The sequence below is a fragment of the Acanthochromis polyacanthus genome, chromosome 12 (assembly GCF_021347895.1).
Source record: "Acanthochromis polyacanthus isolate Apoly-LR-REF ecotype Palm Island chromosome 12, KAUST_Apoly_ChrSc, whole genome shotgun sequence".
Taxonomy (NCBI): domain Eukaryota; kingdom Metazoa; phylum Chordata; class Actinopteri; family Pomacentridae; genus Acanthochromis; species Acanthochromis polyacanthus.
Window position 1 is genome coordinate 26,910,948 of NC_067124.1, and position 14,874 is coordinate 26,925,821.

Below are 14,874 nucleotides of genomic sequence, written 5' to 3' on the forward strand. Positions count from 1 at the left end.
TCTGCGAAAGATCAAACATCATTTAGTCAGTGCCTCTTTCAAAATCGCTGCATACCACAGCGCAACTTTGTACCCTCGCCGCAAATCAGTGTCCCTCATTTGAAAGGTATGTGGCAACTTTCTACCACTTAAGCCCATTTGAAGTGCGGTCAGCTGCATCTGGGAGGTGAGAAGGGCAGACAAAGGCTTCCTCTGTCCTGTCTTCTGTGAAGATTTGGCTTTTATTTAGGTGAGGAGTAAAGCACAGGCCCACCCATCTCTAAAATCGAGACTCCCCCTGAAACTCCTCAGCAGGATGGCAGTTTCCATCTGTACAAAGCCACAAAGGAGAAGAGGTATTCTGAATTAGCCGTGCTGAACTTAAGCAGAGCCACTTTGCAGTTCACAGCTCATCTTTACAATCAGAGGCTGTGTCAGTGCAGGACAGATATTCAGAGCAAGAGAGTAGACCTTTGTACAAGAACTTATTGAAGTGAAGCTAAGCATAAAAAAATCTATTTAGGCTGAATGACCTGCTGTTAGGGTTTCCATTAACACCGCTGAAGCCGAGCTTGAGATTTGGACCTCTTACTTTTTAGGTTTTCAAAAATCACATCAGTTGAAGTAAATAATTTGATTAATCTAACGAGGCTTTTTTAGCGTATCTGAAATCAGCTTACAGAGCTGTGGAGGTGCATAACAAAACAAAAATAACAAAACAGAAATAGATTTGCAAGGTGAACAATAAAGGCAATGAACAACATGGCATACAAAATTCAAAGCCTCTGGTTTGTGATTTTTATTTTCCCATCACTCAGAATACTGTTGGCACATCAGTGCAATATCTTGAGGCCTAATATACTTCACCTGTATGACTTAAACCCATTGACATTTATCATATAGACCTGTTCTTTCACAAGGCAATTCTCACACACACACACACACACGCTGACAAACACACACATTTGCACACTCATACACCTGGCCATCTGCCAACCTCTCCTATGGAGCAATGCGGTGTGAATTTAAGCACATAAATCAGCCAGGGTGGCAATTGAGCCAGAGACAGAGGAGGGTTTTTATTGGCCTCATAAAAACAGATGCAGAGGTATGTTTCTCTCACGTGTGCTGATGGGTCGACTCAACTCCCCCAAAGCCAGTTAGTGCACGTCCCGGCCTTAACAATTTGCTTGACACGGTATCCTACTGCTCAGACTGACAAGCCCATGTCGAGCTGTCATAAAACAGGATAAAAGGCCCCGAAATGTTCAGACATTCCAGTTTCGCCGCAAATTTTAGGATTATGTGATTGTTTTTCACACATAGAGGGGCTCGTATTAGGTGTCTAGACAAATACTTGAATATATATGTTTTTTTAATCACGGGCTCTATCACGAGTTGGTAGCTGTTGGTGTTATTATGGTTTATTTGAATGCCATTTACTGGTACTCATACCCAGCCCTGTCGATGTCTCCTTTCAAAAAGACTCGTATAGAATGATTCATATGCTAATGGTTCTTGGGTAATGCTTTTATTAGGATACTTGTTACCTTGTCAAAGGATTTTTGTCAAGATGCAACAAGCCGCTGAATGAAGATGATTTGATTTCACTTGACTTGCATTTATTTTTTAATCACCAGCTTGACATAAGAATAATAACATTTCACACAACACATCTAAGTGTTTTTGAGCAAAGTAACGCCAGCGCTGTGTGTGGGTGTAATCTACACTCCAGTGTGTGTGCATGCTTGTGTTTAGACAGATTCTCTTTATTTTTCCTCACACGAGCCTGAATAAATATGGTTGTGTTGTGTTCTCAACACTGTAGCCCCGAAGGGAAGACTGTAACAGCGTTCGGCCTGAGGATTGGAATCCCCGAATCCCCGTGGGCATTTCACCTGTGAGCAAACAACTTCAGCCCTCACCTCTGCAACGCCAACACTGACAATCTGAACAAATACATTCTTATAAACAATACACACTCTCTCCCAACATACAGTTTGTTATTTCAGTATTTACATGTTTATGAAGCAACAAAGTAAAACAAGAGCGACATGTCAATTTATCTTTCACGTGGAAAAACTAATATTTTATTTTGTAGGTGTTTTCAGTCTAATTTAAACTGAAATCACAGTGCTCAGTTGAATAACAATTCTATGCAGCATTTAGTAGAACAAAACACAACCAAGCTCAAACACGAAAAGAATTTCTATATCTGACACAGTAGTAGAGATTTAGATAAAACTCTGTGCACGTTTTGAATCAATTATCACTTTGTTAAACAGGTTAAACCATCCCCTCTGCCCAGCGAGTGGAACGGCAAGACAGAGAGCTGCATCCTCAATATCAACTCCACCATCTATGATGAGATCCAGCAGGAGATGAAGAGGGCCAAAGTTTCCCAAGCCCTGTTCGCCAAGGTGGCTGCCTCCAAGAGCCAGGTACCAAAATGCACACTCGACACCTCACTGAATAAAGAAAAAGAGGGAGAAAGGTTTGCCGTACACCCAAAAAAAACTATGATGCCAGTTTGTTTTTCAGTTGTTGCAGCACTGTTGCAGTCATTGTTTTCTTACCGCTTTTGCTCCAAACTTCAGTCACATAACATAGAAAGTGTTCTTTCTAAATTCTTTTTCCCCCAAAAAAATATCGTTATCTCTATTCATTCATTTAGTTACCCTTGATTTTTTTTTTTTTAAAGTAAATTGCTCATGGAAACTTGCATTATAAAGCTTCATTCTGAGCTGTATTGATATGCCATGAAGCCAAATCTGAAATTCCAGAGCTGTGTGTATAATTGTTGAAAATGTCCACACACACAGAAAAATACAAATAAAGAAGACTTTTAATTTAAAGCAAGAGAGTAAAGATCTTTTTGCTTTAAGACAGGTCTGTTTGTGTCCAAAGAAGTTCATCTTTGACCTGAAGAGCATTTCACGAAGCTCTGACAGACACAAAAAACACACACATAATGTCAAGATTCTAACTCTTCCACCGCTAGACAACAAAATGTGCCAAAGTTCAAGGTAAAGAGGTCTGTCTAACAGAACTCACTTCTGTGCGTTGCTGCAGTGATTTATAGACATAATGACACATGTCTTCTTTATTGTGGGGTTTGGAGTTTAGCAGTCGACACTGTTTCAACACCAAACAAACCTGTTTATATTAGATCCACTCAGTAATATGATGGGGGGCCCCTGTCATCTTCTCACAAAGAGCACAGAGCTCACACAATGCAAGTCTGTGTGATGGAAACAGAGAAATACAGGCGAAAACATACCACCCGTTTAACTCTTTATTAAAAGCAATTAAAAAATGTAGCACTAAGGACTTATTATTAAAGGTTTTCATGTGTCTGTCTCAGCCAGAGTTGGAACGATTTTCACAATTGTGCTTGATGAAGAAGATGGGGGGAGAAATAGATCACCAAGGGCGGAATAATCTTGAAATATCTGCAAAGGCTTTATTTTTTTCTTGCTGATTAGGATGATTATACCCCCAGATAGCTTTGTTTTACCAAATTGCAGTTTGATGCACAAACCACTGTTTTTGTTAAGGAGTTCAAAGACTCCTTGGAAGGATGGAGAAAGAGAAAGGGGGCGAGTGAGGCAGTCGCAGTATTAACTCGCTCCTGTCTCTCTCTTCTCAAATGACGGTTTGTCTGGGAACAGGTTTCCACCGTGCCTTCTCCACCTCCCTCCCATCTCGCTGTCTTGCCCCTCTACCTCTCCCGTTCCCCTGATTTCTGCCTCTCTTTCACGTTCCATTCATGGCAGGCGGGTGTGAATGTGAATTGAGCAGCAGATAAGAAGTGTGCTAATTATGCCTCTGAAAAGGGGCCTGGGAGAGCACTTATCTCTGGCTCTATCTCGTAATGGGTGCTCCCCGGGCAGCTGGTCTCCCCCCTTACTACCCAGCCGGCATTGCCACAGCTACCAGCACCGCCAGGCCAGCGGCTGCTCCTCCCCAACAGCACCCCTGAACCTTTAAAATCAGAAGCTAGGACCCAGTCTCCACTTGCAAAAATCCTCTAAAATCCTGGATTTCTTTTCTATTTAACCTGGGACAAGATTGTAGTTTTAGTTTTATGCTTTAGTCAAACGGCTTTTAATATTTTACTTCCCCAAATACATGTCAGTGCAGTATTATGGGTGGGAATGAGATATCAGCTACTTTATGTATTTTGTCCATTCCATACATAGAAGTAACAGCATTTGGACAACTCAAAAGCTGCAGTAATACATCAAATAATTGATTTGCTAATCAGTAATTTTAGCTTCTCTGTAAGATAAAGTACAAAGCATTTGCCAGTTTCAGCTCCTTCAATGTGAGCAATTGTGCTCTTCTGTGTTTAACATAATTTTTAATATAATATAAAAGTGTTTTGGCCTATTCCTTGGATGAAATAAGCAATAAAAACAGCAACAACTCTGCTAAAATGTTGCCTGTAAATTATGATGAGCATGTTTCACAGTTTTCTGTCGTTTTCTGAACCAATCAACCATCAAGAAAATAATAATAATAATAATTAATAAATTGGTTATGGATATAATCAACCTTGACAGCCTCTGTTTACACAATAAACCAGTATGAATAAAATTTCATACACAGTAAAAATAATCTTAGTTATTTTAGTTGATGCTGGCTTTAAGGTAGTATTAGATGTTGCTTGTTTTATCATACGAACAGCCAGAAAAAAGCATTTCCAAAGTGTTGGCTCCAGCTTCAGATGATGTGAGAATTTGTTCTAGAATCCATAAGTGTGGAAGGTAAAGGATTATCTGAAAGTCATTTGTACTTTTGTCTTTGCCTGTTTAGCCCTGTTACAGTTCAGGTTAACTGCTCATTTCTGCCTATTTATTCACTCAAAAAAAGGGACATTTTTCTTGGATATTGAGTGTTGTCATTGTTTTAAATATTCATGAGCTTATCATAGAGTGAGCTGGTGAGAGGAAATGCAAGATGAATTTATGTGCAACGTTCAGCATCTTCACTAAAGCTTAGGTCAAGAGAGGTTTGCAGCCTAGCAGGCAAAAAATAACCATCCAAGCCTTGGGTAGAGCGCCATGCCAGCAGAGACTGCTGGTACTGAGCTTGGGAGTGCAGCGTGGATGTGGTTGGTGATGAGGATGGAGGATGGGCTAGACTGGCAGGATGCCCATATGGGGTCCAGGGAAATAATCATGGGGGGAGGGGAAGGGGGAGGACGAGGTCTCATCACTGAAGCTGGCACTGTCCCGCCAGCTTGGTGTGCGGTTCAAACTCTGCCTCTTCAACTCAGCTTAGGATTTCCCAGCATGCTTACGCAAGCACAGAATCAGGTGACGAGGATCTGCTGGTATCAGTCCGGTGTGGGTGCGCACCATGCAGTGTTTCTTAGTGTGTTGAACATTTTTGCATGGCATATTTGCAGATGATTCAGCTGAGGGAAGGAGAAGAGAACTGAAAATCAAAGAGATAGATGAGAGATGTGGACCTGAAGGGGGTCACGGGCAGCATTGGTCTCCTGGGTTGAAAAGCTGTAAACAGAAATTTACTGATTGGTGCCGAGTGTATGCTTAGGTGTAGACTGTATATAGATTTGTGTATGTGAGCTTTTCTGTGCATCAAATATGCGTTTATGTGCAGGCCCATTTAATGTGTGGATCAGTGTTTGTGTACTCCAGTGTGTGTTTATGCCTGTTAGTGTGTATGTGTGTTTGGGGGGTTTCTGGAACGCAGCCATTCTGTCCTCTCTTAGGGCTCGTAACCACAGCAGGCCTCTGCCAGCCCTCAACTGCCCCCTCCCTCACATATTCAATGTTGCATTTCAATCACTTTTTTACTGCCACATATTCAGAGTAGTAACTATAGAGCAGTGAATCTAACCCGAGCCGTATTACTTTATCAGATTAATGGTCGCTATTCACTTCAAGTCTGAGCATTCATATTTTTTTAAGTACGCGTGCAGCCATTCTGATTTATTAGGACAGATATTGTGTTTACTCTTTGATAAAATCAGAATCATTATTCATGATCCATTCCTCAATGATTCAAACTGATCGAATGCTCCAAGAATGCTCCATCTCCATTTTTGCTTCAGGAGATGTCAGACTTGGAGAAAACAACTGTTCACTACTGGTTCGAATCCAGCGACGACACTGCCAGAAGTAGCGATATTTGCCAAACAGCCCATTTCATTTTAGCCTGCAGAGGTGCGAGCTATGATCTGGATAGCCTGGAGTTGATGTCAACATTATTAACTGGCTCAGTAGGGCCAGAACGCTATCTAGCGAGCTGCAGTGCTTTGTTTTCATTCGTGTTAACAGGGGATGCTTGCTGTGTTGGCTAGCCTGGCAGAGAGGGCAGCTAATGTTCAGTTGAGCGATGGGAGGTTAGCTGAGGGTGGGGTGGAGCGGATTGGGGGCATTCCTTTGACATGACTTTTATGTCTAAACATCCCAACACTTCCTGAGAGGAATTGTGCAATGGATGGAATCAGAGTCCCTGCTGTCATAAAACAAGCACCCTGGGAGCCCTGCGCACTGCGGGGCTCAAAGCCCTCCGACTCCTCAATGACCAGTAGAGTACAAAACGCAGTCGCCGCCACCGCCACCACCCTCCCCATCTCTCTTTCTCTCTCTTTCCCTCTCTCTCACTCGCTCATTCTCCCCTGGAAGAGGCTACGCTAATTAGCCAGGCTCTAATGAGACAGAATGGCACTGATCTGGTCCGCCGCTGCGCCACCGGGGGGGCCGAGCAGGGGGGCTGGTGCAGTAGGGGGGAGAGGGGAGAGCGAGGGGGGGAGGTTGGTGTATGCCATCTGTCACCCTGCACCCGCCTGGCACGGCAGTCCCTGGAGTGGAGGGTTGGTGGGGGGGGGGGGGGGGAGGCAGTGATGGTGGGGAGTGAGTGCCTCATTCGTCTAAAGAAGTGGGGTAGTGGGTGGAGGTGGGCGAGGGCGGGTGGGAACACTGATATAAGCAGGAAGGGATGGTGACGGAAAAACTGAAACTGCTTCCTACATGTATCCAAAGTTACCGATTTCCTTTTATGGGTAGAATCCTCCTAATGAACGCTTGGGTTAAATCTCAGATATTTATCACATGACCCACCCTCCCAAACCAAAGCGGTGACACACACACGCATACTGCCTGTTCCACTCTGCTCCATCCAATGGCTGCGTAACAAGAGGGGCAGATGGCTGACCTTTTCGGTGTCTGTTTCTAGATTGTGACCGCTCAGAGGTTTGTCTGTTACTGAGGAGCCACTTGGGGTCAGTTAGTTCAAAAATCGTGTTTTGAATGAAGATTCATGCACAAATCATATTACATGATAGTAAAATTGACAGTGTCGGTTTTATCAGATTCTTTTTATTTTTGGGACCTGTGCCAGGGCGATGATCACTGCCAAAGGCTATGGGCTCAGCTACACAGGGAAATCTTGCATCACTTCTCGTAAGTTTTAGTTTTTATGCCGTGGCAGGGCAGACATCAAGTCTTAATTTTTGTTTGTTGGCTTCTCCACACCTCTCTCTCTCTCAAATTAGGCAGATCAGAGCGAGCATATCACAGCCCCGAGGGATCTAAAAGGGCCGTGACTGTTTATTAATTGATTTATTTATTTATCTCCTGTGCCTGCTTGGTTATTAGGTTGCCATGGGAAACAGGCTAGGCCAGATCCCCTCTATTATTAAAGACACAATTTCTTGAACTGGAGACCCAGCTGTCTGAATAATTAATTTAGCGAATGAATTATCTTGCAAACGGTAAGTCTTCCCCTCCCTCTGAAATGAGCCTTTCTCTTATTGTTTAATGGACAGTGGAATTCCCACCAGCCTGTTTTCTCTCCACTGCCTGTTTTGTTGAACCCTCCTCCTTCTTAGCAGTAGCACGGGGTCTCACTGAGCATGCTCAGAGCACTTTGTGTCTCTCCTGCCATCTCTCTCACTTACGCCTTACGTGCCACCTCTCACCCCATCTGTCTTCAACTGCACAACTCACTCCCTCCTCCTCTCCTACCTCCTACCCTGCAGTCCAAACTAGGAATGTGGCCCGACTGTCAGGACTCCAAATTGTCTCTTCGTCATCACCTCTAATGCATTATCGTATGACAAATGTTTTCTACTGCAGCTGTTATCCAGTTTGCTGGATAACTGAACTCGCACTTCTCTGATTTCACTACACTTGTCTCAGTTTCTACATCTAACCAGTGCTCATCCTGTAGCCACGGGTCTAACCTTACTAGTTCTTTCTGTTTCCTAGCTTGTTAGCAGAAGTTGCTCCTCTTCCAGTGACAGGCACAGTATTTTGCTAGCTTTTCTTTTCCTCCAAATGTTAGCGAGCTAACCCACTCCTACTGTCTCCACTTCTCCTGACAGACCACACAGGGCTTGTTCTGAGGCCCATTCTCGCTAATCTGATCAGGCAGGCAAATACGCCGGGAAAAGCGCTTTAATGATCCCCCTAATTACCTCAAGTCAATACCAACTGTATTATTAGACTCGGGGAAAATATTCCATTAGGGTGCCCCCCGTGGGAGTCCCCCCTGTGCGCGCTGATGTCACGCGCTGCGCGCCCCCTACGCTTGTAATTAATTTTATTTACACACGCAGGAATGCACAAGGTCGCACCTGCAGCCCGGAGCCGCCCGACTCGGCCCGCCTAATCAGATCTGTCATAATTACCATTCTGCATGCTTCTGACACACGCCGGGAAATATTTCAATTTAACTACAGCCACTAGCTCCGGCAGATGCAGTCTGAGAGAGAGAGAGTGTGTCTGTGTGAGTGTGTCTGCGCACAGAGTGTGAGTGAGGGGGAATTGCATGGGGAGATATTAGGATCTATCCAAGTCCTCATTCTGCTTATGTGCACTTGGTTTTGCTAGTCTTTTTCTTTTTCACTGAGGAACATTGCATTTCCCTCCACATCACTCCGTCCTCACTATTTTCACACTATATTGCATACACTGAGCTTGAACAAATGGACTTTTCAGCCCTGTTCATCGAGACATTTTAGGTTTTGAGACTATTTTGCTCAATAATGTAAACTTAAGATGCGTTTCTTGAAACTTAACAAGACACAAAGCTGTAGCACTGAATAAACAACTGCATGTGAAAACTTCCTACTGATATCACTTTTGGGGATGAATATTTGTTGAGTTTCATTAGTATTTAAAGCAAACTTGTAGATCAATTAAGAACACTTATTTAGCTGACATAGACAATTTGCTGGTTCTCCGCTATTTCAATCCTTAATTCAATAAGATCAGTCATGATTTATCAGCTTAATTATGCTTTGATATTAACAATTAAACCCCAGCTTTGAATTAAATCTCAATCAAGCTCTTATAATTGATGGAATCAGACTCCATCTAGGTGCTTTCTGTGTTTGTAATGTCGCTGCAGTTGTTGTTTATCCGTAGTTCATCTTCGCCGTGTTTGTTGTCTTGTGTGCATTCATCCTCCATCTGCCTCAGCAGTATTGAATGGAAAAGATTATAAACAAGAGGTAAATTTGTGGTGGGAGAACAGTGTTTGAACATTCAGTGTGGCTGTGCAGACAGTGCTGGTACCCAAATATCAGCCCACCACCAGGCTAAACTAGATTACGGTGCAATTTCAACAATACTAATATTTGATACAAAGAGGCACATGTGCTGTAGCATCATCAGTGACTCGATTTTCAGCCATTTTGTACACATAATCAATCTGTAGTGCTTAACTGGACAAAGAGAGCAAAAAAAAATCACTAATATGTGATATCAAGTGATTTATAAAGTGAAGTTACTGAGCAAAGCATTAAAAGATCCTTGCAGTTTATTTGTGGATATGCAAATTGAATGTGCTTTTTGTCTGGTGTGGAACAATACATTTATCCTACCGAGAAGGAGGTTGTGGGGAACTCCCAGTTTATAGTATTGTTTCTCTGTTATGTGCAGTTGTGTGTGAAGAACTTTGCTGAAAAAAAAGAATAAAATGCGTGGTTAAAAAAAAACTGTAACCACACAGATGTTTAATGCGCTCCATGTTTGATGGACTGGTCATTTGCCTTTGGTTATTCTTTATGCTCCATCTGCCTCGATTTGGTTGCTCGAAAATTCCCTGAACACTTTATTGGTTCGGCGGCCATGACGTAAACTGCCACACAGAACTAGTCGGCATTGTTTCTGGGAGCTAGTGCTGACACAGAGAGGGCCATTTCCTGCACAGTCATGCCTTGCCTTCACAATGTGTGTCGTGTTAGCTGTCAGTCTGTTATTGTTGTCAACTTGCTTATTGTATCTGGAGAGGTCGCGACCCCTCTTCAGAAAACGCTCACTGTTTGGCTAAGACTTCCCCGTGTCGCAGCTCGAATAGAGATTAAGTGTTTGGCATGTATGATTCAGACTGGCAAATTTCTCTCCTAAAGCTCAGCCACTGACATCCTCACAAAAGAGGATGGTGACACAATCTGGCAACCACAATCTGGAAAGCATCCACTCTGACAAGACATCAGAGTCATATCAGCATGATTTAATAATAAAAAATATTTTTAAAAGGCAAGTTTAAAATGATTCAGATGACTCAGTTTTTAATCCTTACAAGCCTTCCCTAAGAGAGAAGCACCCTCATGATCTGTACGTATGAGCACTAGAAATTTCATCATCCGTCTCTATGGTCTCTAATCCAACCATCCTGAGGGCCTACCTGTCATATCCCAACGATGTCCGTTTGATCCATTTATTTTGTCGCCCGCCTCCTTATGAAGGCTCAGGACCAGCGTGTGAATTGGAATCAGATGGCGAGGTTATGAAAAATTATGCAGAGGTAAATAAAAATGTGGCTTTACAATAAATTCAGCTCTTTGAACGCCATATGGTGAGCAGCCTTAGATATATTATGAACAAAATAGTATAATTTTAGCAGCATGTTAGTTTTCTTTGTCTGTAAATTTCTCCATAATCATATGAAATATTTAATGTCGTCGCCTCTGATGCTGTGTATGTGGTCTTTTGTAATGTTGACAAAATGGTTAGAGAGGTGAGCTTGGGATTTAATGGTTGAGTAAAGGTGGATTTTTGCGTTAGTAGAACTACGCACCAGGACGGAGAGAAAAGCCAAAGACATGAAGCACATTAGAAAAAAGGCTCCATCATTTTCTGTTCAGTAACATTAGATAAATGAGTATTTTGCGATGGATCCATTTCAAGTGCAAACCTTCTCCTCACTGTAGCCTAAGTGACAAAAACAATGCTAACATGATTACTTTGCATTACTTTGGCTGTATGGTGAATGCACAGTTCAGTAATCTTCTCCGAGACAAATTTCTATGTGAAAATCTTGCTAGCAGTCATTTTTCAGTGCAAACCTTGCCCTTGTCCTGATCTTCTCCCTGTCACATAGCAAATGAAAGAAAATAAACACGATTACTGTGGGTATATAATGAATACGCCACATAGCCCGACATATATATCTAGCTGCAGCGGTGCTACGATAATCAACGTGTTAAATCCTAGCTGAACCACAAATTAATTCCTTTCCTTTGAGCAGTGATGGTAGAATTACTACCACAGAGGAGCATATATTTGGCTTTAGACTCGTCCTTTCGTTAAAACAAGCCGGAAAGACTTATTTTAGGGGAATTTGGGCCTTTGCATAACTCACTTCTCGCCTGAGAAGAGAAATTGCACAAAGACAATGAATAAAGATACCACTAATAGACAAATGAATAGGACTTTGTGGTGTATCGCTGGTTTGTTAATATCTTTTCTGGCACACAATTGCCATGCTTCCAATTGCCATTGCAGTTCAATTAAGGCCACTGACCCCGTTTCCCCTGCCCTTTCTTCCTCACAGTATGCCAAAGACAATTTGTCGTCACTCAGAGCTGTTCTGTTTGCATATAAAGACTCACTCGCCGCAAAAAAAAAAAAATCTGGCCCTGAAATGCGCAGTCAATTATTGCTTATTGTTGCAGGAGATTCACATATGCCCAAGCATCAGGAACATTTCAAGACTCCACCACCATCAGCAGATGGGCGTCCACCATGGCGTAATGTATTTACAACACAGCGCACGTTACCTTGCGGGTCGAGTGTGCAGCCGCTGGTTTTTGCGTGCTCTGGGAGGAGAAACAGGTTTGAACATACCGTGTTATCGGCTGCATTTATCTGCACAGTGTCTGCCAGTGCTGGGCCTCTGCCAGGTTCAAGGAGGAGGAAAGACAGTAATGCATTGTCTTCCCCCTACTTTTAGCTCTTTCCCTTGTTCAGACACAGGAGAGGTTTGTCTGGCTGCCTCCGAAACAGTCCTCTCCTCCAACCAGCCAGCCACAACAATAGCCACAATCATTTCTTCATCTGTGTGTTTTTTTTTCTCTTCATTTTTGATGTGTTATCTCAGCCTTTTTTTCTTTTTCTTTTTTTTGTCCAAATGGTCAAAATCCAAATGGTATGCAGTCTTTTAGTTTGGTCGGAGCCGAGGCATTATTGTGGTCACGCAGTAATCCGAGGAACGAGAAGGGGGAGAAAAAAACTCAAATGGCAAATTGATGGACATCTGTTGGCTTATTTTATTTATTTATTTTTGCGGTGGCCGAGGTCAGCTCGATGGGGCTGATAACAAGCAAATGAGATTAGGGGGTAGGTGTTGGTCCAGGCCGTGTGACAGACCTCTCTGTCTGTCTGTCTGGCTGTCTGTCTGGCTGTCTCTCCCTGTGCCCGTCTCACTGCAAAGCCAGCTTTTTTTTTGTTAGTGTTTCTCTGAGCTTCCATGTTGGGGGTGTTTGCAGCAGTAGTTTGGCGGTGAATGGGTGGGTGGGTTGGGCGGTGAATACCATGCTGTTCCCTGACAGAGCAGGCCTATGCTCTCATTGGCAGCTTGTGACTGCAGCACTCACATACACGGTGTACTGCATTGCATAGCTGGGTGAATCTTGCGCATGAATTCAACTATTGTGTTAAAAGGAAAATATTTTTATCAGAACACCCGCTTGCTATTTATACCAGGTCTATACAATAGTCTACTGAGGCTCATGGGGCTTTGGTTGGATCAGACCTCAGGGGTCATAAGGTGCCCTTTTAGTCGGGCAACTTATGACCTCAGAACTCCGTGAGCCTCCACGCAGATCTGTGTCGGCTTTAAAACAAGGAAAGGCTCCTCTGATTGCCCGTCCAGTTGTTTGAAACTAATTAATAATTAAGCAACAGTGACCTAGAGGCAGTGGATTACAGTGCAATATTGTTGCAGGTGTGCGCCAACATAGCAAGATAATCCTATGCCTGTCAGTACTTATTGCTTCGATGAACCTGTTTGCAGCATCTGTGAGTTCAACTCAGAGATGTGTTTCGCATCCAAATGGACTGCCTTTCCAGGTTGCTGCTTAATCTGTGATTTCTTAGGTTATCTCAGTTAGGAAAACGTACTACTTCAGTAAGTTGGTTGAACATCGAATGAGTATTTGTTTCTAACATAAAAGCAAATGTAAAGGCAATTTATTGATCCTTAAGTGAAAAAAATATTAGGAAAAATTCCCGTCACAGTTTTTAGGGCCCAGCCTTGAGACTATACTTTTTTTAAAATACTGCTAAAAATGAAAGAACATAACAGAGACCAAAACAGGGGACTAATTTTAGGTTGCTGATTCAGCTGCCTGTGATGAAAGGTGTGAATCTGAACCATACAGACCACCGAATAACAATAAATCTGTTCCTTCTAATATGAATGGATGTTTTTTGTAAGTGTTAATTATCCATCTTGTCAGTCATGGACATTGCAGCAAGTATCACTAGACTTTTGGTTCCTGTCGCTGCAGTATTTTGCAGCCTGCATGGTTAAACATGAGAAAACAGTTGTTGTGGAACATTGAGTGTGTGCTCTATTCTCTGCTGGTCTGCACCTAGGCCTGTTCTGAACTACCTGTTCTATTTATTTATAGAGAGCCCTTAATGATCTTCAACAAAACACAGAGTACACTGGATTGAAGAGCCCTAGATTTTTGTTTTCTAGACCGTATAACACTTTAGTGGCAGGGGCAGCAAGTTCCATGATCCAATCAAGAGCAGTTGGTGCTTGTCAGCTGCGGTGGAGAGGCTCAACAAATTACATTAAACAATAAAGGGGAAAACAGATTTGCTACAGTATGGTAATATCAGCCAAGTGTGGGAATGTTTAACATAAAATCGTGTTGATGGAGTAATTTGTGGTAGAAAATATTGATATATATGTAAGATTTAAATCAAATTAATTTCACGATACTTTGTATTTTAGAGGGAATACATTCTATGCATTTACTTAATCGCAATTTTTCCTTTTTAAAGTTTACTGACAAACAGGGGACCTGCTAACTTAAACTCTCTTTGTCTCTCTCCATCCCTGTCTCACTCTCCTCTCCCTCCCATCTCACTGCCTCTGCCTGGCCTGTGGAAGCAATGCAATTAGACAAACACAAACAAAGCTCTTGAAACTGCCATGGAAAATGCTGACTGTCCACTGTCCACAGTGCTGGCCGGGAGCAGCGCTAACTGCTGCTTGGCGTACAACACATAAAAAACGTTTAGCAAATGTTAGGGGTTTTTTTTTGTTGTTTTGTTTTCTGCGGCGTGTGATTCTCCTTCTTCTTCAGCTCCTTCTATAAAAGCTAAATGTCAAACTGTTGAAATAGTCAAACACAGGCAGGAAAGTAAAAAAAGCCGCACAAACAAACATTCGCACTTGTGAACTAATAAACTCTCTGTACTTTATTTCATCAAATGGACTTCCTGGCATTGAAATGGAGTTCACGTCGTGCCTTTGTTTGATTGGCTCTGCTACTTTGGGTTTAATCCTGCTGGTTTGGGGAGTGTTTGAGTTGGATTACTCCATCGTTGGGCTGGGGTACTGTTTCTCTGGCTTTGACAAGATGGTGTGTGGTGGTTTGTGCGCGTCTGTTTGTGT

The 14,874-nt window shown here is 42.7% G+C and overlaps 1 protein-coding gene across 5 annotated transcripts in view; it reads left to right on the forward strand.

Moving 5' to 3' along the window:
* The window catches only part of LOC110950838 (DNA-binding protein SATB1), a 58,136-nt gene that overhangs the window by 36,178 nt on the left and 7,084 nt on the right, over positions 1-14,874 (forward strand). For all 5 annotated transcript variants that reach the window (XM_051956942.1, XM_051956941.1, XM_022193642.2 and 2 more), the window contains 2 exons: positions 1,808-1,879; positions 2,265-2,420. In XM_051956942.1, coding sequence (XP_051812902.1) covers positions 1,808-1,879; positions 2,265-2,420 — 228 coding nt within the window. The remainder of the gene's footprint in view (positions 1-1,807; positions 1,880-2,264; positions 2,421-14,874) is intronic.